At 45.7% G+C, this 24949-nt stretch overlaps 2 protein-coding genes across 3 annotated transcripts; one reads left to right on the top strand and one right to left on the bottom strand.

The window, feature by feature from the left end:
* The first annotated feature begins 582 nt into the window (after positions 1-582).
* LOC147220985 (tetratricopeptide repeat protein 39A) lies at positions 583-9646 on the top strand. Of its 2 annotated transcripts, none has more exons than XM_086170948.1 (18): positions 583-1167; positions 1738-1842; positions 2190-2321; positions 2518-2576; positions 2658-2725; positions 4009-4073; positions 4158-4257; positions 4357-4422; positions 4495-4603; positions 4699-4766; positions 5425-5484; positions 5580-5741; positions 5818-5909; positions 6100-6220; positions 6311-6422; positions 7921-8035; positions 8121-8237; positions 8984-9646. In XM_086170948.1, exons 1-18 carry the CDS (start codon positions 1130-1132, stop codon positions 9093-9095), a joined length of 1701 nt encoding a protein of 566 aa, XP_086027074.1. In that variant the 5' UTR covers positions 583-1129; the 3' UTR covers positions 9096-9646. The 2 variants fall into 2 exon arrangements, with proteins under 2 accessions (XP_086027074.1, XP_086027075.1); XM_086170949.1 differs by lacking the exon at positions 8984-9646 and adding an exon at positions 8821-8921.
* Positions 9647-9696: 50 nt separating this feature from the next.
* gadd45gip1 (growth arrest and DNA-damage-inducible, gamma interacting protein 1) lies at positions 9697-12212 on the bottom strand. The gene is made up of 2 exons (XM_086170950.1): positions 11804-12212; positions 9697-10101 (listed from the first exon to the last, which is right to left on the bottom strand). The coding sequence occupies exons 1-2, from the start codon at positions 12184-12186 to the stop codon at positions 9804-9806; spliced, it is 681 nt and encodes a 226-aa protein (XP_086027076.1). The 5' UTR covers positions 12187-12212; the 3' UTR covers positions 9697-9803.
* Positions 12213-24949: the final 12737 nt, after the last annotated feature.

Genomic DNA, 24949 nt, shown 5'->3' with positions numbered 1-24949 from the left:
ATCTTCTCACTCTCTAAGATCCTGTTGAATAATCTAGTCAGATAATTTACCGCTGCCTCTCCTAGGCACTTCCACACCTCCACGGATTGTTTTTGCTTTTGTTTTTGTCAACCTGCTTGGCGTTATTTAGCTCCAAGGTGAACAGACACCCTGAAATAAAGATTTCCCTTTTTTGTTCTTTGTTGTGCGGTAAGTGCTAACATTTTTAAAAGCAACTTTATCACCAAGATTTCCTCTGAATATGTTGAATAAAATTAAAATGACCGAATGTTGAGGTTAAAAGTATTAAACAGAGTAGCTGGGAGCTCTTAATGCTACGTGTTGAAATGATATATTATTATTATTAAAGCTAATGATAAATAATATGAATTATGATTGAAAAGTACTGAGTAATAGATGTCATTTTCAGCTTTTTGAGGCATTTGAGTTACTGAGTGATTCATTCATTGAAATAAGGGGTGAGTCATTTGTTTCTACTTGACCTGCGAAGTGATTCGTTCATTGAGTTACTGGGTGAATCGTTCGTCTTGTACGTGGGGAAGGGATTCTGTGTTCCCGGCTCATAGCTGTAAGGGAGTCGAAAGAAGAAACCAAAATTGATCTTGCAGCTGTACAATCGTGACATGTTGCCCAGTTTTTCATTTTGCAGGTAGCTAGAGAGCGGTCACAGAGGCGATTCGGTGAACGAAACGATGAATCACGACTCATGAGTCAGTAAAACGACTCTCGAGTTTTGAACGATTCGTTCGCGACTCGCACATCCCGAACTCGCAGGGGTGTGGGTGTGTGCGTGCACGCGTGTCACGGAGGAGGAGTCACACCGCTGCGCCGGATCCACGCACATACCTTCACGCCACACACCCACGGACACTCTTTTCACGCACGCGGAGCGGACGTACGTGGACATCCCCCGCAACCGGACTCACCTGGAAGGGTCGCTTCGTTTTTTCTTTGTGTGTGTGAGAGTGTGTGTGTTTTTTTTGTTTGCCTTTTTTTGGTTTGTTTTTTTTTTTGTTTGTTTTTTGTTCTTTTTTTGCTTTATTTCTTAGCGGATGGTCTTGAATGCGTCTTGATCCAGCGGAAGGGAGAACCCGCCGGGCCCCTGACAGGTGTCACAACAACAACAACAATGTCCAATGATAAGGATGAACTTGCTGCGGAGCGCAGGTAACGTTTAATTATTATTATTTTTCAAGATTGTTTGCTTTGGTTTTGCCCTCTGATGGTTAACCACGCCTTTTAATAATAATTATAATTATTATGATTATTCTTGTTATTTTTAGGGCAAATCCCTCTTGACACTAAGTCGACAGTCAGTCAAGTTTATTGTCAATACTGCTATAGGTTTGCACATACAGAGCTAGTGGAATAGCCTTACTCTAAGACCCACGGTGCAAGAGTAGAAAAAAATCGAAATAATTTGCCACAGAGAACAACCAACAACAATGAGGAGTTAGGATTACATACTTAAAGGGGATCCGTCTTTAAACCGACTTAATCATTCTGACTCGTGCCAGAAGTCTTATATTCTTTGCGGGTCAGCGGGAGAGGCCCGGGGGTTGATGAAATTCAAATTATTTTACCTTATATGTTAATTTAAAATGTAATAATTGGCATAAAAGCTTCATGTGGCAGCAAAAACAAACCCTTCACCTGCCCGCTTTTAGTTCGTTCTATATGTTATGTTCTGTATTGATCATGGAGATTGTTAGCGGTTGCTAACCCTCCCCCGCGCAGCTCCTCACAGGCGACCCTGAAGGAGAGCCTGGACGAGTGTATGGAGGCCTTGGATCTCTTCCTCAACAACCGCTTCAGCGAGAGCCTGGAACGACTGCGGCCCAGGTAACACACCGGATCGAAACTTTTTTTTTTTTTTTTTTTAATTTTAAGGCCGCGCTCACAGAAAGGGAGGCCCAGGCGGGTGTTGCCTCTCCAGGATATGAGGTGTTTGCTGAAGCTGACGCCTCAGATCTGACTGTTTCAACAGGCGGCTGAAAGGCAGCCCTGCTAAACAAACAGCAGCCCACACCAGGACGGCAGGGGAGATAGGAAGAGTAAAGAGAACAAGATATTTACTCTCATGTCTTCTGACGAAAGAACATACCCATGTAGCAGAGGCGTTAAGTGTCTTTCCTGTCGGGGGTCTGCCGTGTGTGTGTGTGTGTGTGTGTGTGTGTGTGTGTTCACAGAGTGGATGAGAGCATGTACCACGCCCTGATCTATGCCACCGTGCTGGAAATGCAGGCCATGATGACGTTCCAGCACGACGACATCAGCAACGCCGGGAACACCATGAAGAACGCCCAGGAGGTCTGTCAGAGGTCAGGACGTGTCTCGCGCAGTGCGGACGCAGCGAAGGGGTTTAATTCATCGACGGCCATGTTTGTAGTCTTTTCACATGAGCTACACCATTGCGCAGCAGGTGTTATTGGATACTGTCATTTCCGCGTTACGCAAGTTGTGACTTTCACTTCCACGACAATAGCGTCATTCATGGAAAATGATACGGTTTTGCAGATTTAGGCGGAAATCCGCAGGCCCGGTTAGCAAGGCGGCGGGGGATTCAGTCACCGAAGGTAAAAGCCGATGAATAATCAATGGCCGCAATCACGACTCGACGTAACTCTCCGTGTCTGGTTCTTGGTGTGTCCCTGCAGAGCAGCTCCACGCCGAGGTGTGTTACGCCGAGTGCCAGCTTCAGAGGGCCGCCCTCACTTTCTTGCAGGTGCGGTACAATCGTGCATGTCCGCGTGCGCCGAGCACAAATAGAAGAACTTTAGACCCCCGAGTCAAAGCATATTTCACAAACACAGCTGTCAGGGTGACGACGGAGAGAAACGCCGCCTTTTACCCGCGCAGAAACCTCGGACTGATCCCAGCTCAATGCCGGCGGCTTTCTGCCTCAACCGGTCGGGGTCGGGGCCGCGCAAAAAGATGTCTTACAAATCTGTTTAATGTCTTACAAGTAAATGGGGGAGGCGGATGTCCGCGTCCGTCCGCTCCGGGTACACGAAAAGAGTGGCGGTGGGTGTGTGGCGTATGCGCGTGGATCCGGCGTAGCAGTGTGACCCCTCCTCCGTGACAAGTGTGCACGCACACACCAACACCGCTGCGACTTCGGGATGTGCGAGTCGCGAACGAATCACTCAAAACTCAAGAGTCATTTTACTGATTCGTGAGTCGTGATTCATCGTTTCGTTCACCGACATGTCACCATGACCGCTAGCTAGCTACCTGCAAAATAAGAAACTGGGCAAAATGTCACGATTGTACAGCTGCTAGAACAACTTTGGTTTCTTCTTTCGACTCCCTCGCAGCTGTGAGCCGGGAACACAGAATCCCTTCCCCACGTACAAGACGAACGATTCACCCAGTAACTCAATGAACAAATCACTTCGTGTCTCCAGTAGAAACAAATGATTCACCCCTTCTTTCGATGAATGAATCACTCAGTAGCTCAGTGTAGCCGCCCCGCTGGGAAAAGCGATGACCTGCGAGCTGCAAGAACAACTTTGGTTTCTTCTTTCGACTCCTTCTTCAGTTATGAGCCGGGAACACAGAAGCCATGATGGGTCCATCGCACAGAACAAATTTCCTCATGAGGGATTAATAAAGGATAAATATAAATGAATAAGACTGGGCGGCACGAAGCACACTAGTTCGATTCCGACAAGGAGTTTGCGCGGGTTTGGGTGAACCCAGCCTCTTGCCCGATGACAGCTGGGATAGTTTCCAGCAAAATCGATGGAGGGATGAATAAGAATAGCGCTAATAGTTATACGGTAATAGCTCAGGTGACACAATATTAGCTCGGGAGAAGATCTGAGGTTGCTAGCGTGATATTATGAAGGGGTATGAGCGCAGACAGGATAGGAGGAGCGGGAGGAAAGACAGAAGTGTATCATGGGTAACCGTAGTAACCACGGGCTAGCTCAGCGCTAACTGTAAGCTTTGTCTCAATAACTTTTCTTGGCTCAATGTGTCGCATTTGTATTTGTGCGTCCGCAGGATGAGAACATGGTGAACTTCATCAAAGGAGGAATCAAAGTGCGAAACAGTTTCCTCATTTACAAGTGAGTGAACGGTGATCCGTTGGTGGATGAAATTGAAAAAAAAAGTGTGATGATGGTGAATGCGGCCGCCTTCTCATCTTCCAGAGACCTGCTCTCCGTCATTAAATCCCTCAACTACGTGGAGGGGCCGAGCCACAGGCACCTGGAGGGCGGCGTGTCTTTCGGAATCGGGGCATTTAATCTTGTAGGTCGCGCTGAAGCCAACCTGCCTGCATGTTGTTTTGTGTGTGTGTGTGTGTGTGTGTGTTTGCAAGCAAGCTTCATGAGGTGTTCTTCTGTCCAGACTCTCTCTCTGTTTCCGCCGCGAATCCTCAAAGTCCTGGAGTTCGCAGGCTTCTCTGGAGACAAGGTGAGAAACGCGACCTTCCCCGATCTCACGCCGATGTCCCGGCCGAGGTGAACGATTAGTTCCCCCTTTCAGGAGTTAGGTCTGTCCCTGCTCGAGGACGGCGCGACGGCGACAAATCTGCGCTCCATGCTGTGCGCTCTGCTCCTGCTCTGCTACTACACCTTTCTCACCTTCATACTGGGTGCGGCCGCCGCCGCCTCGTCACACACCTTTACAGCCTGGCTGGAGTCATGTGACCTGACCCCCCCCCCCCTTTCTCATGTCGCCTCTTCTCAGGGACCGGAGAGGGAGACGTGGTCGGGGCCGAAAAACTGCTGACGATGTTCCGGCTGCGTTATCCAAAGGTAGGCGGAAGAACTCGTCATCTTTTTTTTGTCATATAGCTCTTTTAGCTGCTAAGATTAGCCGATCGGAGATGCAACATCTGCAGGTGGAGCGTGACGTCGGCTGCTGTGTGTCACGTGATTTGCAGAGCCTCTCGTATTTCATTGCGAACCTGTCCTGTGTGTGTGTGTGTGTGTGTGTGTGTGTGCGTGCACACAAGAACAACATGCATCACATGAGGGCCGGTGCAGCGGTTTGTTGCTTTGATACCGATGACATGTAGCTTTGGCTGGATCCGGATGTGGAAGTCTCATTTAGCCACTGTTAGGCTAATTCTATGTGTTGTGACTCCATTTTTGTAGTTTTCTTTTGTAGTTTTGTAGCACTGCTCATACTAGCCGGACCACTTCTTCCTATTTCTTTCTACAACATCGTTCTTTTATTCCGTTCCAACCCCAAAACACACAGACACACTAATTGTTTTCAGTGTTGCCATAATGATTCCACCTCAGCGCGTTTGCATATGACGCCATGACAACCGAGGCGGTGTTTGTTTTTCACGCTGCGGCGTTTATCTCTCCATCTCGCCCCCCTTAATTCCAGCATCCGCTCCGCCTTTGGTTGACACGTCCATCTAGGAGCTGAACGTACCTGAAGTTCCTCTCTTCTTCTTCCCAGGGAGCCATATTTCTCTTCTTCGCCGGCAGGACCGCGGAGATAAAAGGGGATATCGATGAGGTGCGTGCCGTGTTGTGCAGTTTCCAGCATGACTCGCTTTTGCAAAAAAAAAAAAAAAAGCCACCCGCTTGATGCAAGTGTCGCCGCGCCGCCAGGCGGTCGCGCTGTTCGAGAGCGGATGCAAGGCGCAGCAGGAGTGGAAGCAGTTCCACCACATGTGCTACTGGGAGCTCATGTGGTGCTTCACCTACAAGCGAGCCTGGAAGCTGGCCTACTTCTATGCCGACCTCCTGAGCCAGGAGAGCCGCTGGTCCAAGGTAACATCCCGAACGTGTGTGTCCTTGTTGTGTGTTTGTGAAATGATCATTTCACCGATATACAATTCTCTTGCAGGCGATGTATGTGTACATGAAAGCAGCTTACCTCAGCATGCTGCCCAAGGATGAGGCCAGGCCTTTTGGGGAGGACGAGGTGGAGCTCTTTCGGTAAACACGTACACATATTAGTCAAAACAAGATTTCATTTAGCAGAAAAATTAAGGGAAGCGGGCTCTATTTCGGCCGTCCCGTATTGAGCTGGAGTTTGTCTGAGGTCTCTTTCCGTTAAGGGGCAGCGCTTCCTCGCTGCCAAGTGATGAAATTCACTTTTCTTGCTGTGTTTATTCCTGCGCCGCAGACAAGTGCACACCTTCAAGCAGAAAATAGCGGGGAAATCTCCCCCGACGGAGAAGTTCGCCATTCGCAAAGCCCGACGGTACATGGCTCGCTGCCCGGTCAGGCTACCTGTGCCGGTCCTGGTGAGGCACAACACACACACACACACACACTCACACCCATCCGTGTAATCTAATTCATCCTCATACATATCATGCATCCCTTCCTTTCAGGAGATGATGTACATGTGGAACGGTTTCAGTATGATCAGCAAACGCCCGGAGCTGACTGAAGGCATGATGCAGACTCTACTGGAGGCTGAGCGCACCCTCCTGGCGGGTTCAGGTAATGGGCTGTCGCTACATAAATATAATAAATATAATAAATATAAATAAATATAAATGCATGTTTCAATGGAGCAGCATCGCCCCGCTATTAACACAATCTTCACATAATACTGCACAGTGATGCTTTCTTGGACTTTGCAATTGCATTTTATTCCCTAAACGTAAGGAACATGAGGCAAAATTCTAGAATATTATTATGAACGATTCACTTAAAAGAACAGTAACTCTGAGGGGAGCAGACATCCCTTCTTTGTAAAAAAAATAGGCTTATAACTTTCCTAGTTAGCGTTAGGCTAGCCCGGGGGTCGGCAACCTTTACCATTCAGGGAGCTATTTGGACCCGCTTACCCACAATGAAGAAAACACTGTGAGCCGCACAACCTTTTTGAATTTTAGAATAAATTAACACGGCATGTAATGTTATTATTATGTTATAATTTTGCTTTCATGCTATGTATAAACAAAATATTTGTTGTATTTTTTTAAATCAATTAACAACTGAAGAGAAAACAAAATTACTGCATGCAACAAAACATTTTGAACCGTGAAAAAAAAAAGACGTTGAGTTGAAGGTTACTTTTAAGCAAAATACTCAATATCTATTTGAATCCTTCTTGTATTTATGAAAATAAAAAAGACAAACTTAAATTATCCACCGGCAGCACACCAAAAATGCTGTATCTCTGTGTGCTGTCATCCTATTACTGGTGTGTGTAGCCGCTTTTAAAAAATACAAAACATTATATTTTGTTTAACTATTTTACACATTTTACAACCGTGTTTTAGATGTTACAAGATCTTCAAATTTAAAAATGAACAAACTAAAAGAAAATACATTTTAAATAAATACTCATTTATCATTTTCAAAACCAAAGGGCGCCGCGGCTTACCAACCCCTGGGCTAGCCTGTAGTTAGAAAATATAAAACATTGTATTTTATTAACTATTTTACAACCACGTTTGAGATGTTACAGGATCTTCAAATATAAAAATTACATTTAAAAATGAACAAACGAAAATATAATACATTTTAAATAAATACTCATTAATTATTTTCAAAACCACAGAGTTGGGTTGCCGACCCCCGGGCTAGCCCATAGTTAAAAAATATGAAACATTATACTTTATTTCACTATTTTGCACATTTTACAAGCACGTTTTAGATGTAACAGGGTCTTCAAATTTAAAATTACATTTAAAAATGAACAAACTAAAATAAAATACAAGCCTGATCTACTGCTCCATCTTGCCAAGCGTCTACCATTTTTATATATAGCAATTATATTGTCATTTCCCACATAGAGCTGTGATCTGTGCTAGTTTTCTTCCCGGTAAAAAGCAGTGTTTCCTTGCTGCCGTAGCTGCGCATCGCCCTCGGCAACATAGCCAAGTAGGATGTCGGTTGCCGTCCCAACCTACAGGGCTCAGTGTCCTGAGATGCTAAAGGATGCAGGTGTGTGTGTGTGTGTTAACGGTGTCTCCTCTCCACGCCGCAGAGAACGAATATTTGACAGACGACCGCTGCGTGATCCATCTGCTCAGGGGTTTGTGTCTGAAAAACCAGGGGCTCCTGCAAGACGCCGAGGATTGCTTCAACATCGTGTACTCCTGGTGAGCCCTCGCAGCTAGCAACGGCTAACAGGTCTGATTTTTTTTTTTTGTTTGTTTATTTACCTCATTTCTTTTTCCCCCGCAGTGAAAGGAAGATCAAGCTGGACCACTACCTTGTTCCGAACTGTCTGCTGGAGCTCAGCCTGCTTTACATCGACCAGGGCAGGAGAGATGAAGCCATCAAAATACTGCACAAGGCCAAGTAAGGAAACCTTTACACCCGCAGAACGGATGCTCTGAGCTTCCACTAAGATTAAAACGTCAAAAACCTAATCTTCATGAGAAAGACACCGAGATTTAGGAGCCCCGACTTTAAATGTGAAAGAGGAATTTCTTTGTTCGGACGTCGAAGAAACAGATAATGAATGAATGAATCTGGATGGAATCAGAACCTGAACAGCTCCATTTGTACAAACGTTTACTTAAACAAAAGCTGCTCCGGGCCGTCGCCTGGCCAGTAAATGCGAGTCTGAAGTGTTTGTCCCACAGGTGAACAGTGGAGGTCGCTCTTTGACTTCTACGTAAACCCTTGAAGCCGGCCAAAACTCAAAAGCACATAATAACTCTAATAATCGATAATAGGAATAATGCTAAAGACATAAACCACTAATTACACGCATTGGATTATAATTATAGAATCTTAATACTTCTCATCCGGTAATTTTCTTCTCGAAATGTCGACAATTATTTCTGTCAATTGGGGTTGTTTTGGTTTTTTTTTTTCTTTTTCCCCAAAATCCATTTGATTGATTTCAATGACACGACAAATTGCTGTGGTTCAATAGCGGGACGGGTGTTGGACCCAGTGTTTGGACCGATATTTGAACGCAGTTATTTCACAGAAGCTGGAGTGCGTACGCTTAAAACGGTACGACCCGAGACGAACAGCTGGTGCTTCTCAAGCGGCCGGGTTGCGGGTTTAATTCCCCCTCTTGCTGTGACTTGCAGAAACAACTACAAAGAATACTCTATGGAGTCTCGCACGCAGTTCAGGATACACGCCGCCCTGGCTAAACTCAAGGTCGGCGGCGCCGCCGACGAAGAGGACACCCACCTCTGAGACCCCCACTTTGCCATCGCCAGGAGAAAAGCCTCTCCACGCCAAATCGGTGTCGTCCGATCCCAGTTTTGTTTAACAAAAGAGCCTCTCCGTCCCTCCAACGGAGCGTCTCTGAACAGTTTACCGCTCCGTTTTCACATCAGCTGCTTTAAACCGACCTCCTCGTTGGATCGTCAACCGCCGACGCTTTTCGTGATTGTTTTATGGTAAATATGGGAAGGAATCCAGTGCCAGTTAACCTTAATCAGCAGTTAATTAGTTAAAATCACTGATCGAATGTTAAAGTTCGACATGATTTAAAAATAAGTGTTGTTTTCGCCACCAGCAGCGGGGTGGCTCAGGGTCACCTCTTCATCACGACTAGCGATCGTCGTCACGGCGATCGCACTCCTCTGCCTCACCTCTTCACGAGAAAAATCAGTGTTTTACTTTCGGAATCGTCCGTGCAATTTCTTTTTTTGCCAATAAAATAAAAAAACTGAGTGTTTTTTCTTTTTTTTTTTGTAATCCGTCCACGGGAGCCTCGGACCCCCTGCAGAGGAAACTCTTCCGCTTACTACCCTTTTGGCTTTTTACTAATATTTATCATTAAACGTAGAAATGCGAGCCAACATTTCTGGAATATTTATTTTTTTCTTTTGAAAATCGACATGGCTTATTTACAGTTTCACCGTTAAATATATAAACACAAACGTCTGCTGTCCGCGACTACGAGGCAGCAGGAGGTGGAGGAGCGGCGACGCCCGCGCCCGCCTGTTCCTCCCTCAGCCTGCGCTTCATCAGTTTCTTCTTCTTCCTTTCCTCTTTTTCTATTTCGGCGACCATTTCCAGGAACTTGGGGCTGCGTGGATCCATCGCGTAGCCGAAGCGCTCCCGGGCCTGCGCCAGCAGCTTCTCCCTCCGGGCCTTCTCCTCCTTTAGCTTCTGCTTGCTCTCGCGCTTCTCCCTGCGCCAGTCGGCGATCATCTTGGGCATTCTGGCCATGTTTGCCGCCACGAGCTTCTCTCTGCGATGGAAAACAGGCGGATGAGGGAAACAGATGTCGGCGCGGCGCGTGATGCATGGCTCTGCGATGGGCTTTGGCTCGGAGTAAACCCTTTGACTAGCCACTGGATCTGCTATTCGCATTAACACCCTCCCCTCCCCCCATCCAGCCCACCCCAACCCCGGGAGGAACTGTGGGAACTTGGATGATCTGGTAAAAACTTAAAACCGAGAGCCGCCCTTGTGGTGATCTTTGTCCGGGGCTTCTGGTTTTCTCTCATTTCCTCCCAGAAACATGCCCGGAGGCTCATTGGAGACCAAAAACTGCACAGATGCGTGAACGAGAGGGTGAATGTTGTCTGTCGCTGTATAATGCGTGATAAGAGAGTGGCTTTTTGTCTATATGACGTGCGGGTGAATGGTTAAATGTTTTTATACGATGTATAAATGAGAGAGTGAATCCTTTTATGGCATTTGACTGAGACAGCGAATGTGAGTCTATAGTGTGAATAACCTGATGCATGGTTGTATGTCTGTATATGACGTGAATGGTTGTATGTCTCCATAGCATGGTTAAATGTCAAAGGGATGTGTGAATGAGTGAATAGCTGTATGTCTCTATATAACATGTGAATGAGAGGGTGAATGTATTCTATAGGAGATACGAAACATAAAGTGAATGGTTACAGGTCTCTTTATGGGGTGTGATTGAGAGAGTGAATGTCTGTATGCGGCCCAGTGGCGCCCGGTCCAGGGGGAACCCCTCCTCTCCCCCGATGCAGCTGGGATGGGGGCAAACACCCCAAAACCCTGAGTGCAGGATAAGCACCATGCTTCTTGGTAAAGATTTAAATGTGATCCTGTGAGCACGACAGCCACATATAATCATTGACATACAAACATACATAAAACACTGATGGTTATCTCGTAGGTGTGTTATATGTGTGTAGGTGTTATATGATGTCGTTGATCTCGTCGGTGTAATGCTCAATGTTTCTTTTATGACCTTCGCCACTGTTTATCAGTGCTTTCTTAACAATCAGTCCCATGAATATTTTAGATATTATAGTGATAATTATTGTGCCGCCACATTACTGGTTACTTGAAAGGTGCACTTTAAGGCGTATATTATATTTACATCAATGCGTGTTTATGCGGAGGTGGAGGAGTCATGTTAATACTGATATTTTCTCTAATTGTGAGTAGCATTGTTACACCATTAATTTTTGTAAATTATTCTTTTGATTTCTGTTTAACAGTCTGGGTTAAACTTCCTTTTGGGCTTACTAAGAACCCCTCTTCCCCCCGAAAAAGGCTTTTAAAGGGCTACACGCCCCCGTTAAGTAGTATCGCACACATATAGATCAAAATTAACTTGATGAATCTTCATTTACGTATAGCATATTCAAGCCTTTTATAGTTTTGATTATTACAACATAATTTCCAGTGAATTTCAAACTATTTTGCAGATTTTGGGGGGGGGGATATTTGTCAGCACTTAGGTCGATGCGAATTAGACGATAACAGTATTTATTAATATTCATGTTGATTCTCTTAGAGAGAATAAAGTAATAAAAAAAGCTCAAAACAGCAATCGTGAGCTGACATACACTTGGAAGTTCGTCCTCCTGTGTAAAATGATATTGTTTATCTTATTATTTCTCAATACCCTGTCAGAAGAAGGCAGGGTTAGCTTTAGCATTAGCTACAAAACAATGTCTCACTTTGCCAGTCGCTTTTCCGCTTCCTCCTTCTCCCTGGCCGCGATGTTCTTCAGCTTGACCTCCAGCGGAGGATTCCACTCGTTTTCCTCGGCGATGATCCGTTCCAGCTGTCCGTGGCTCGGCCACAGAGACGCCGGATCGACGTCCGAAGCGGAGCCGTACCGTCCGAACAGCTTCCGGTCGTAGCGGGCCGTCTTCTGCCACTCCGGCGTCTTCTCGCTCTCCTTGTCCGGAATGTACGGATCGCGGATGTTCAGTCTCAGAGGCTTTGGGTTATACGATGCTGTCTGTAAAAGAACAAAATTCGGGGCTTTTGACCATAAAATCCGCTCCGCGGTCCTGCACAACATCGCTGCCCTCCTGCCCAGCACGGAGGCCGCCATGTTTGTCTGACTTCCGTCTTCTTCGGCTTGCAATAAGCGTCGCTCAAGCCTACAGCGCCACCTAGCGGCTTGTCCCGACACTGCATCATTCTTTTCACAGCAAGAGGGGAACTGTCTGCTCTCTAAGCCTTGAGAGGAGAAAAAGTTCCCCATAATCCACTTTTCTCCCTCAACTTTCTTGATACCGTATTAGTTTTCGATCTGTGGCATCCCTTAACACATTTTATTTTAATGGTTATTTTAATAAACGGCCTTCATCTTCAGTTCACTGTGATTGTGACCTTAAGGTGCCTGCATTACATTTGTGTCTCCTGAGCCACGAACTCGGAATGCGCTTCAAAATATTAGTCATTTTACAAATAACCCTCACGGGCTGTTCTCTTTGAAAAGTCATATTTTCACCTTGTAAGCAAAAAATCGCAGACATGAGACTGTGGGGGTGAAGACGCTACGCTAACATTGAGGAGAAACAACAGTTTTGGCCAAGCGGGGGGATTTAATTATTGACTTCAGCTGTTGGCATGGATTTTTCAACACGTCTACAACCACAATTCCCGGGTCTCGAGTCACATGTCTTCGATCAAGACTTGACGTGACTTTGACCCGGTGTCAGTGTTTGCGAGGCCAGCTGCCACGCCACAAGGAACGCCTGTCCTACCCAGTGATGAAAGTACTTTGTCAGTGAGATGGGAATGGGGGGGGGGGGTTCCTACACCACTCATGGGCGCCGTTTATATATAAAAACAGTGTCTTAAAGGTGGCTGAAATAACAAGATGTAATTTACAATTAACAACCTAAATACATATAATCACGCCTGGCTCATTCTCAGCATCCCCCTCACCCCCCCTTCTCCTTCTGCTCAATTGCCCCTTCCTCTTATGCAGCATATGGTTTCCAAAAATAATTACCAATCCTAATCCCAATCTATGTTTTTGCCATCTGGCATGTTCCACATTTGCTGATTTTCAGAATTGGATTATTATAATTTTTTGATATATTCATGCATCCATTCAATATCGTTACCCCTTGTTGAGCGAGAGGAAGGGACCACCGGTCGATCACAGGGCAACGTAGAGAGACGTGCATCCGTTCACTCGCTCATTCACATGTCGTGCCAATTTAGGGTCTCCAGTACAGGATTTTGGACTGTGGGTGGAAACCGAAGAACCCAGATGAAATCCAAGTTGACACGGGGGAGAACATGGAGAGCCCACACAGAAACGCCCCCTCAAGTCGAAATCGAACCGGGGACCTTTTTTCCTTGAGGTGGAAGCGCTAATCACCGTTTTGCCTGTATGAAAAAAACTATGTAAATAAAGTAAAGTAAAGGGCGGCATGGTGGCGCAGTGGTTTGCGTTTTGGCCTCACAGCATGAAGGACCCTGGTTCTGTTCTGACATGGGAACATTTCTGTGCAGAGTTTGCATGTTGTCTCTGTGCCTGCATGGGTTTTCTGCGGTTTCCTCCCACCGTCCAAAAACACGCGGCAAGTTAATTGGATAAAAATTGGGAAAATTGCCCCGAATGAGTGAGCGAATGGTGTATATGTGGCCTTGCGATTGACCGACGACCAGTCAAGGGTGTGCCCCGCCTCTCGCCCGCTGACAACTAGGATACCTCGAGCTTCCCCCATGACAGTTCCAGTAAAATATAATTTTTTTAAAATGATTTTTAAGGAAAAAATTTTCTGTAGGAATCTCTCCGTCGCCGTCTTTTCCATCAGAGCGTAGCATGGAGGAGATCGCTTGCAGGTGCACCTCGTCGGGCCCTTTCGGGCCCTTCGGTGGAGTGCAATAAACCTTGAAAGAAAAGGTCTTTGTTCGTTCCCCCGCAGAACCCCACCTCCCGTTTCCTCCTCGTGCGACCTCCACCCTCCCGTCACCTTTACGTTCGACCATTTTTTTTTTTCCCCCGGGAAGTCGGAATATAACGAACGGCGTTCGATTGGAGCGCTGCGCACCGGAGACAGATGTGACCGCTTCCTCGTCGGCGGGAGCTGGGAAAGCGACGTAAAGATTCCCATGGCGGGGAGGAGGGGGTGCACGATGCAGGCGTGGGGGGAGGGTGGGGGTGCGGGTGGGCATGACAGAGGCTTAATTTGGCTTAGGAAGCTTCCCGGTGCCAAGTTTAAGGCTTTAGGGATCACATCAACGTCAGTCGGCCAAATAGGCTTGTTAGCAGTTAGACGATAAGGGGATGGTGGCAAGATGACAGGTCTATTTCTGAGTGAGTAAGCGTGTGTGTGTGTGTGTGTGTGTGTGTGTGTGGTGGGGGTGTATTGTGTGTGAGACATCGCACACGGAACACGCTCACCTGAATATCTCACTCCTCGACCGCCTGTTTTTCTGTATCGCATGTGAAGTGTATCGACATTTGACGCGGAAATCCGTTCGTCGTCTGTGAGGCCGGGAGGGGGCGGAGCCTGGACCGGTCACCTGTCAATCATTCTCCCGTGGACAATTAAAAGTTGACCAACTGACTGCTTTTGGCCGATGGAGAATCCGGAGAGAACCCAAGCTAAACCCACGCAAAAAAAAAAAAAAAACGACACTGGGAATCGAAACGGGTGCCTTGTTGCCGAATTGCTCGGCACCCTTGTTAAAAGCAGCTGAATTAGCATTAGCACAGTTGTACGGTGCGGTTTTTGAAAGACTTTTTAAAGGCTTTTATTTGACAAATGCCCATGGATAACTGCAAAAATGTGACTGCTTTTATTAGCCGCTCAAAAAGTGTTAGCCACATGCGTATTAATGATATTGTAATAACAACGTAGTGACATTATTGATGTTACTTTTCAAGACGTGAACCTAACCGTGCTTCCAAGATGTAACAAGGGGGGAGAAAAGATCCCTGGAAAAATAGATTTGCGCGCACGTTGAGGAAACTGCCAAGCTGGAGTCACTATTTGTTGACTCAAAGAAGGAATCATCGTGAAGCGAGTCCAAACGGAGCCCTCTTTTGTAGCCCCCCCCCCCCCGAAAAACAAAAGCGAGGTTTCTTCACGGAGAATCTGGCGCGGAGGATGAGATTTGTCGACTTTTTCCCAGAAAAAGGGGAAATGTTCGGGAAAGAAAAAGACAGCCGAACCCCAGAAAGTCCACGTTTCAAGGTGACGACGGCCCCGCGTTGCGTTTACGGTCCGCTTTAGGAAAAATAAAGATTGAAACGAGACGGTGAATCACATATCTCCGTCGGAAACAGCACCCAGAAATCATTATTCCATTGATACCCAGTGTTGTCCTTGGCGACGAGGACGCGCTGCAAATTACCCACGGACGATTTAATCTCGCTCATCAAACCTGTGAAACGTCTCAGATGGTTTCTCCGACGTGGCGCTCAGCTACCCCGGTTGCGGTTCACGGGAGAAGAAAAAAACAAAACAAAAGCCGGGTAAGGCCGGCGGTCACGTGCACATTCTCCGCACTTCTCAGCAGGCTTTCTTTTCAAACCTCCCTTCTACTAATGTTAAACCTGGACCGGGCCCAGTTCATAGCTGTCAGTTTAAGCAGTTGTATGGAGGCTGGGATGGATGGATGGATGGATGGATGGATGGATGGATGGATGGATGGATGGATGGATGGATGGATGGATGGATGTTGCAAGGGGAGGGTAGCAGCTAGCGAGCCTCAATAGGGGAATGGCATTGTATTTTTTGACGGTAATGGAGATCCGTTTAGTGGTGCATTTGCAGGCACCCCGCTGAGTGGGGCCTTGGAGCGCCGTGGAGGCAGTTGGTGTTGGTGGTCTTGTTGGAAGGGGGGGGGGTTGTTCTGCTCACTTTGCAGCAAAAGCTGCCATGAAACCCGGAGAGCAAACTACCCCGACATCCCTGCTGCACCCTCCTCCAACCCAACCACTTCGACACGCGTCGCAAACCTTTATATCTCATGGAATAACACCAAAAGGGGGGAACATACGTGTAAACGCAGGCGCGCTCCAGGTTTACATATGGATTTGGCATTTGCATCTGGATTTTAACGGCGCCGGTAAACAATCCCTGCAGCTGTAAAGAACAACCCCCCCCCCCCCCCCCCCCCAGGTGCATTAAATAAACAATTCTCTCCTTCGAACAATGCAACGGCCTAGAGAGTCGAACAGATTGCAGTCTGGGAAAAAAAAAAAACAATTACGGATTTGGAAAAGGATAACACCCTTGAAGTGTTTATTCATGAATGGGTGAGCTCTGGGCTCTGATGAGATAATGGATGAGAGTGGATGAGAGTGACGGAGGCTCTCCGTCCACCAGCGATGGCTAATTTAAGGAGAGATTCATCAAACGTGGGCCAGCGGCCTCATAAAAGAGGGCCGGGGCCCCAATGAAGATGAATAGCGGTAATTATCGGCGCTACCTGTCTGCCACCGCGCTCGTCCCCCGCGCAGATTCCTGGGGGTCGGAGGGCCTGAGGTTTCACATCGTGAAAACACCAGTTTTACGTTTTGCAGTTCCACACTTTGCCGATATGTCTAGATTTTATCCGACATGAGAAATGATCCCCTGTTCTCCGACTAAGTAGCAGTGTCATTGTTGCCATGGTGACCATCCTACCCTGCATTTATTTGTGACATGAGCGCCACCGGTCAGCACTTCCTGTTAGCCATGTTGTTAGCATTAGCATTGGCAACTGTCACTGCCAACCAGTGTTATGTGTATATTATATGTATACATTATATCGTATGTTATATGTATACTATCTGCAAACCCGAATCCAAATACAGTATGAGAACTGTTTTGAATCTACCCACAATTTGTACAGTTGTAAATTTTCCTAAACAAAATAAGAAAAAAGTACTGCAACTACAACTAATAATAACGATGGGGATGAGAATGCTAAACAATGATAATAATAATTGTAATAATAATAATAAGCGATAATCATAATATGGATAAAATAACAACAATACCACTACTACTACTAATAGTGTTAATAATGCTAATTAAATTATCATTATCATTATACTATGATAATAATAGTACTGATACCACTAAAATTAATAAAGATTAGAACAACAATAGCAAACATTATAATAATGCAAACACAGCCACTAATAATAATATTCATAATATTCATTAAGAAAACAACAACAACGATAATCATAATAAAAATGCTGAAAATGAGGATGATGAAACAACTTCTAATAATTGTGATATGACCAAAGACAACAACAACAGCAATAATCATAATAATAATGATGATGAATAACACCTGATCTTCATCAAGCTCATCATGTTGAATTGATTTTCTCAGTTGTTTTTTCCCCTCTTCAGTTTCTGCAAAATTAAAATATGTCTGTTATTGAAGAATATTCTAGATATGTAGATCCCTGACTGCATTAATGTCAAGGACTTCAGTTCATTGGTTATGGGATGTGAGCGACCACTCAGTATCAGACAGAGAATCAGCCTGTGGGTATCATCAGCCTAGGGATTTTGCAAGTATTCGCAGTTTGTTACAAGACACCAGATGTCCACTTCACACAATAGCAGAGAAAAACGCTGAAGGGAACTGGTCATATTTACTGCAGCACAGACACGAACAAGTGTGTCGCAGGACTTTTGTCTCTCAAAACATCAGTCCGTTTGGTCACCCTGTACGCGACGGCGTCACGATTCAGAATAAATCCAACACGCGATGCTGATAGCTTTTACTTTGCGTGGACAAACGTTCCTATTTCAGGAAAAAGGAGCGCAAAACGTACTTGCATATTGGCAAAAAAAAAAAAAAAAAAAAAAAGGACATATTGTAATTTGGTGCATGGTTTGGTGCTTCAATACAACAAGAAAAGATCCCAGGTCGGAAATTACTATTAAGATACACTCCTCGATCTCTTTTTTAAAGACACGCATTGTCTCTGGGGTTGCAGCTAACTTAGCTTAGCACATGGAGACCACAGGGATGAATCTAACCCCTTGGACATGCACGTTGATGAGCAACAGATTTGACGGACAAGTATATGGACCAATCAGATCTTCCGCTGCTTACTTCCTGAAATTCTAGAAATCAAAAAGGGGGTGGGGCTTGGAACCGGATCAGTTCGACCTCGCGGGCGTCCTGTGGCGTGCTCGGGTCAGAAATTAAGTCCGCCACGAACATTTATCTAATTCGGGATATCATTTATTTAAAACCCAAAGCCTGCCTTATGGCGCTGAGTCACGGCAAGTGCACGCTCGCAGAGTAACAAATGGATAATTACAGGCACGCTCACATAATTCCCACCCTGCCATCCCCCAATTTTTGGAAATTTAGGTTGGAGAGTGCACAGCAGACAGGGAATTTAAGAAACGAGGGGGGGTTGAAGGGGGTAGATGTGGCACCAGCCTGGCGCAGACATTGTCCCGTTGCTCCCCCGAGCAGCGCCGCCGCCATCTGTCATCTCCGCGAACATCTGCACACCCAAGGTGCCCTTGTCGCCCGCTGTTAGAGCAGCGTGTTCGGCTTTTCCATCAAGACGACCCGGAGCGATTTTGCCCACCGCTGAATCCGTCAGATAGGCGGTGAATCAGCTGTTTTGCCGATAAGAAACCCTTCCCGGGCGACTGACTCAGCCCGGATGACCAGTTTGTCCGGGAACTTCGTTCCTGCCGTTGTTTTCTTTTAAAACAACCCAGAAAAAAACGGGGCTGAATCCGATATATACCGGAAAGAGGGAGGGGTGGCGATGAACGTGTCTTTGGATTGATTCAAACTGAGATATTTTCAGACACGCTGAGCCGGCGGCAGATGGATCGCTTCGCTAAGGCCGGGCCGCGTATTATTATTCACCGCCGCCGTTCTCCGGAGAGCGTCGCCGCGCGTCGCATATGGCGCTGAGCTGGATTACGCCAACAAGATCACAACAATATGCTCATTGTCCATCGCGCCGGGATATAATCTCCGGGATTACTCCGCGATGAAACTGGCCGCGGCCTCTCTGGATGATACAGCGTGATACGGGATGGCGGCGGCGGCGGTGGTGGCGGTGGGGGTTGCACAAGGCTGGATCTGGATGCCGCCATTTTTATCTTGTTTGTTTTTAAGAGATTCTCTGATCTTTCAGACTCCAGAGAGTTTCATCACGATCGTCCCCTTTGTTACTTGATGAAGCTGGATGTGGTAAAAGCCCCCTCGGCTTCCCCCTCCCTGCCAAAAAAAAAAAAAAAAAGCTGCCTTTCCAAAGGAAATGGGCAAACACGCCGGCGCGCTCACGCGAGAGACCGCGGCGAGCCCGTCGCCATCTGCCACGGCGATCGAGCGAGGGCGCCGCTGTCGAAGTTAGTTGTGTATTCGAAACAGCAGCTGAGAGGACACGCTGCGCCCTGACCACACAGGGTGGCACCGCTCGCCTGGCACGACCGGCCCCCCATCTGACACACTGATGAATTCACACACACACACACACATTGTAATGACGCGGGCCAAAAGCGCAGGCAGGATTTAAATGTGGTGTGAAACTGAAAATGAAGTTTTAATCGAGGTCTTAACTCACGACACTTCCAGAGGAGAAAAAGAGCGAAATTAGCTATAAAAGCACCGGAGATTTATTCCGCCACCGGCGTCAGAACCCCCCGTTATGTTATGTTTTTTTCTTCTATTTCCCGGAATAAAACATACGTCCAAGTCTTTTGCAAAATAGGTTAATTGTTTTTCAGGAGGCTTTGCGACCATGCAGGAGAGCAAGGTAGTAAAAGAGTGAAGGGAATATCCCGAGGGACGGACCTTCGAGGTCAGTTGAAGAGCGAAAAGAGTCCGATTTTATTCATAAGGGGCCCAAATCCCACTCTTTAAGACGATTAACAGAAACCCAACATTTATCCATCAGCAAGCACTTGCCGACAGAAGGCAGGGAGCTTTGTTTGACAGAACCTCGGACAGATCCCAGCTCGACCCGGGCAGCCTTCTGCCTCGACCAGCCAGTCGAAAGCAAGAATGTGATCGAGACAATGAGGGTCAGGAGGGACAGAAAAACAATAATCTATCACCACAAATAAGTGACGTGCAGTCAGTAGAGGCGGGGGAAGGCTGGGCCTCACCTGTCATCATGGAAAGAAAAAAAAATGTAAAAGGAAAAATAAATTGAATGGTTATCTTTATTCGGTTAGTTATTTTCCAATCAGCGACACCATTTTTAGTTGTTTGTTTTTTTCAAAATTGCTGAAAAAAAAATCACATTTACCGATCAAATATGAGGACGAGACGTGCAGTGACACGGCAACCGGCTGAGCCCGCTATGAATTTTGCTAACTGTGCTGGCATAGTGTGCACTGATACCGTATTGCTGTCACTATCAAAATATTCAAACACTTTTAATATATGAACTAAATTTCCGTAGTTTAGCTGATGTATATAATGTTTTTCGTCAACGACTGCAACGTGTTTCTTGTAATCATAAAACGACTGCAAAGAGACATTGAGTGAGGCACACAGTAACGGTGCCTCACGGAAGGGGGCACTCAGGATCCCAGGGATCCTTCTTACTACTCGGCTACAGAATAATAGAATTAGCGATAGCAAGCTACGGTAAACAGTTAGCAATTCAAGTGTAGCCATCCAGTTATTTTTTCCCGATCTCATCAGGCTGTATAGCTCGCAAAAGGTGTGGGATGAATGTAAATCTCCTGGGCAGCTTCTCAACTTTTTGGCCCTGTAGGATCTCATCCAAACTGTTCCTGTGGCGACAAAGTTGCTCCGGCGGGCGGTCATCGTTCCGGCTACAACAGCATCGGCGGCGCGCTCGTTCTCAACACCGAAAAGACTCAAAACAAACAGTCGGAACGGGACCGATCAAGGACGACCGTCTTCACTGGCGGTGATTTCCATTGACACAGAGAGACTTTTAAAACTGAAGGAATATAAGGAAGACTTCTACAAGAAAGTTATCGATGCTTTTCTTCAGAAGGAGCAGCGCATGGACTTCTTTTATAAGTAAAGGTAAGCGATAATACCATTTTTCTTTTAATTGTGCTTTTTTTCTATGCTGCAGTTTGTATATGTAAAGAATGCTGATTTGATAACTGTGATGACATCAGTGCCTCACAAGCCATGAACCTCACCGCTGCAAATACCAGTAGCGCTGACAGCTACATGCTAATAGCTGAAATGTTGCAACGTTAGCATTAATATTCATAAAAGTTGAGAGACGGTGCGATAGATCAAGCCGTACCATCTGCGATATGAGAGTCGGTGAAGGGACTTGCATGCAGGTGGGAGGTGAGAGCGGTGCATTATGGGATATCCTACAGGAGATTCAAGTCGAGCTGCATAGCCAAGGGCAGCCTAGCATTAGCTAAACACCTGCGCGCTAGGAGAGGCTTGAAAAAGTCAAAAAGTGGCAGCCACCGGTGACCCAGAGCAGGATCTACTACCGCGGGGAAGGGGGCGTTAGCTCAACGGCACTCCATCACCCGGACCCGTCGGGACTCACCTTCGTCCCGGGGGGCTCGTCATCGGCAGCGGACATCCAATATAAATAAACAAATAAAAACACCGGGAGCTCCGGCGCCACGCTCTCAATGAGGCCTGGGCCCCTTTTCTCATCGGGGAGGGGGGGGCCGGCAAAGAGACGCGCCAACAATATGTTTTCACTTTTATGTATTTTCATAAGTCATCTACTTGGCCATTAAATGTGATATTTTTCACAAGAAACTGCATCCTTTCCAAACTGTGACTTTGCTCTCCGGCCTCCCGCCCCCCCCTTTTCCTGGGAGTACAGAGTGTACAGTTACGCAGTCGTGGCTAACACACACACACACACACACACACGCACACACACACAGGAACAGGTCCTACGTTGAGGATAAATTTAATATATTTTTCCGACGCGCCGTAATAAAAGTTTTTTTTTTTTCTAAAGTGTAGGGATGAGAGTTTTACAGGAGGTTTTACTGGGTGTCTGTGTGTGCGTGCATGTGTGTGTGTGTGTGTGTGTGTGTATGCACATGGCTTCTTTATTTCCATTGCTTCCACTTTCTGCACATTCTTCTCGGGAGTTCGGAGACAAATTATCCTCCCTCCTCCCGATGAAGGTAAACATCGAGATCCACGTGGCTTTAAATCCGAGTCCATTTCCTTTGTCACGTTCCATAAGTTAAGGGGGGAAAAAAATACAATAAAACTTTATTGTCCTTCGGGTCGAACACAGGCGGGGGAAGAAAACGTCCTCTCCCTCCGTCCGTGCAGAGTCACTCATGCACATGGTCTCCGATTCACGCAGTTGAATCAAAACACACTGCCGTTATGAATTAAAATGAAATTAATAGCTGTTGAAATGTACATTTGGGCGGTGCGGCGGTTAGCGCTCCACCGGTCGAATTCCCACAGCCGGGCCTTTCTTTGTGGAGCCTCCACGTTCTCCGCGTTCCTCCAGCAGCCCAAAAAACATCAAGGAAGTTCGTGAATCGTCCCTATATGACACGTGAATGCAGGATTGAATATGTCTCTTTATAGATAATCCCAGGATAAACGGTATGGATAATCAATGAATTGATTACAGGGTGCTTTTTTCGCAGATATCGTGTTAATGATGGACATTAACGTGAAGGATGGGAGATTTACGCCGCTGTCACATGGCAATAGGGAGGGAGGGAGGACGGCGGCTCGTGTTCAGCAGGGCGTCGGGCCGATCTGATTGGCGGAGAGGGGCAGAACGAGGGAGAGATGGATGGGTGAATTGGTGGGGGAAGCGAGGGGGAAGCAGGCAGGGAGGGAGGTGAAAGTGAAAGCAGATGGCAGAGCTGGCACCTGTCTAACACTCAAATATGTTTGGAACCGTTTTCCACATGTCTTTTAAAAAAAAAAAAAAAAAAAAAAAAATTCTGCATTTAATGCCAAAAAATGACACTCTGGGGTTTTAACCCTTTGTGGCCACGCCCCCTTCCGTAGCCTTCCAGCCGTAATCAGATGCCAATCGCCCCCCTCCCTGAAAAAAAAGAAAACAGGCGGGGGCACAAAACCCCCTTAAACCCTTCCTCTACTTCCCTTGTAAGCAAACAGAGGGAGCATTCAGGAGCAGGAGAAAGTCTCGTTTAAAGTGTTAATCTGCGGGCCACATGCTTTGCAGCAACGCCACACCCGTGCACGCACACGCACACACACACACACACACACACACGCACACACACACACGGGTTCTATGGTGCACGCTGCAACTGTGTCCTAGAAAGATCTTTGGGCCTCCGTTCCTCCTGGAGCTTTCACAGCAACTGTCAGAGGCCTTGTGGAGCAAATCAGTAGTATTGTAGTAATTGTACTAAGAAATCGTAGCCGTTCTGTAATAATCATTATTAACATTAGTATTGTTATTATTATGATGCAAGCAGTTGTATCTTGTATCCCTAAATACTTAAGAATTATTATTATTCACTATATTTCACCAATATAATAATTACTATACTTCATGCATTTAAAACAAATGTCCTTGTGTATATTATCAAAATGATCACATAGATTATAAAACACAGAGAGAATTCTGTTTTTAATATTTCAGGTTTAATAATCACACTAATAATAACACTCCAAATAACAATTTTCATAATTTCATACATTTTCAAAACACTCACATTATAATATAATATAATATCATATCATATCATATCATATCATATCATATCATATCATAGTGAACATTATAATATGCAATAGTATTAGTAATATTAATATTTAATGGCTGCTTTTGTATTGATATGTATTTTAACACTGGAAACAATGATTACATGATAATAATATATAATAGACTAACAACAATGGTAATAATGATAATAATATAAATTCATATAAAAATATGAATTAATCTATTTCATATTTAACATTACGACAACTTTATTACTACTTCCAATCGATATTGACTAAAACTCTGCCAAGAAGAAACTGTCACTTTAATTTTACATATATTTGTAAATACATATATATATATGTGTCTTGATATATTTATAAAAACAAATGGCAGACAGGTCGAGGGATCCAAAGTAGACCGGAGTGCGAATCATTGTGAATGAAACAAAAAGTCGCCGTACATGAAAGGAAAATATATATATATTTCTTTTTTATTAAACATCACTGTTACCATGGAAACACACAAGCAGCCAGATAAACACAGGTGCTGCTTGGAAGGAAGCTGGGTATTTCAATTTCAGTGTCAGGAATTGAATAGCAATTGGAATTTGTGAGGCGAAGTACATGTACTTTATGTGCAAGGATTACAGTATATTTGATGTGTTTTCCTCTAATACAAAAAATGCAAATACAAGAGTATTACAGATAACTTGTGATTTTTTTTTCTCTTTATTTTATGAAAAGAGAGGTCCGTCTTGAAAGATCCTGACTTTTAGGTCATATTCTGTTACCGTATCTGTTCACCATGTTTTCAGCTCTAGGTACTTCATAAGATTCAAACCCAAAACTCCAAAAAGATGTATATATATTATTGAAATTATAATTCAAAACTGCTTTATTTTTTTAAATCAGCATTTCTGAGGCAAGGTGAAGTCCAAAAAGAACTCCAGGCCACAGACGGCAAAATAATTGAGCTCAGAACGCAACGTTGGATGGGATGTATTTTTCCGTGTGCTGTTGCTAAGCTACCCGGGGGCAGCCATGTTTGACCCCATCCAGAAGCAGCTGACACAAAAAAAAAAACAAAAAACTGCCGGCTCCGGGGTGTTTGCAGTTTTCCAGAGGCGCCAGCAGAGTGTGGCAAAGGCAGTGAGTCTGGTTGGAGGGGTGGGGGGGTGGGGGCTTGCACACACACGCACACACACACACACACTCACACACACACACACACACCACCA

Source organism: Fistularia commersonii, chromosome 23, assembly GCF_037954325.1.
Source record: "Fistularia commersonii isolate RoL2024-O1a breed Wild chromosome 23, RoL_Fcom_v1.0, whole genome shotgun sequence".
In the NCBI taxonomy this organism is placed as follows: domain Eukaryota; kingdom Metazoa; phylum Chordata; class Actinopteri; order Syngnathiformes; family Fistulariidae; genus Fistularia; species Fistularia commersonii.
This window is presented reverse-complemented; position numbering and strand designations above follow the sequence as displayed.

Coding starts and splice junctions, on each gene's coding strand:
- LOC147220985 (XM_086170948.1), top strand. CDS start 1,130: ATGTCCAATGATAAGGATGAACTTGCTGCGGAGCGCAG. Junction 4,423..4,494: donor CAGGCTTCTCTGGAGACAAG/GTGAGAAACGCG, acceptor TCCCCCTTTCAG/GAGTTAGGTCTGTCCCTGCT. Junction 8,036..8,120: donor TTCAACATCGTGTACTCCTG/GTGAGCCCTCGC, acceptor TTTCCCCCGCAG/TGAAAGGAAGATCAAGCTGG.
- gadd45gip1 (XM_086170950.1), bottom strand. CDS start 12,186: ATGGCGGCCTCCGTGCTGGGCAGGAGGGCAGCGATGTTGTGCAGGACC. Junction 10,102..11,803: donor GCGGAAAAGCGACTGGCAAA/GTGAGACATTGT, acceptor TTTCCATCGCAG/AGAGAAGCTCGTGGCGGCAA.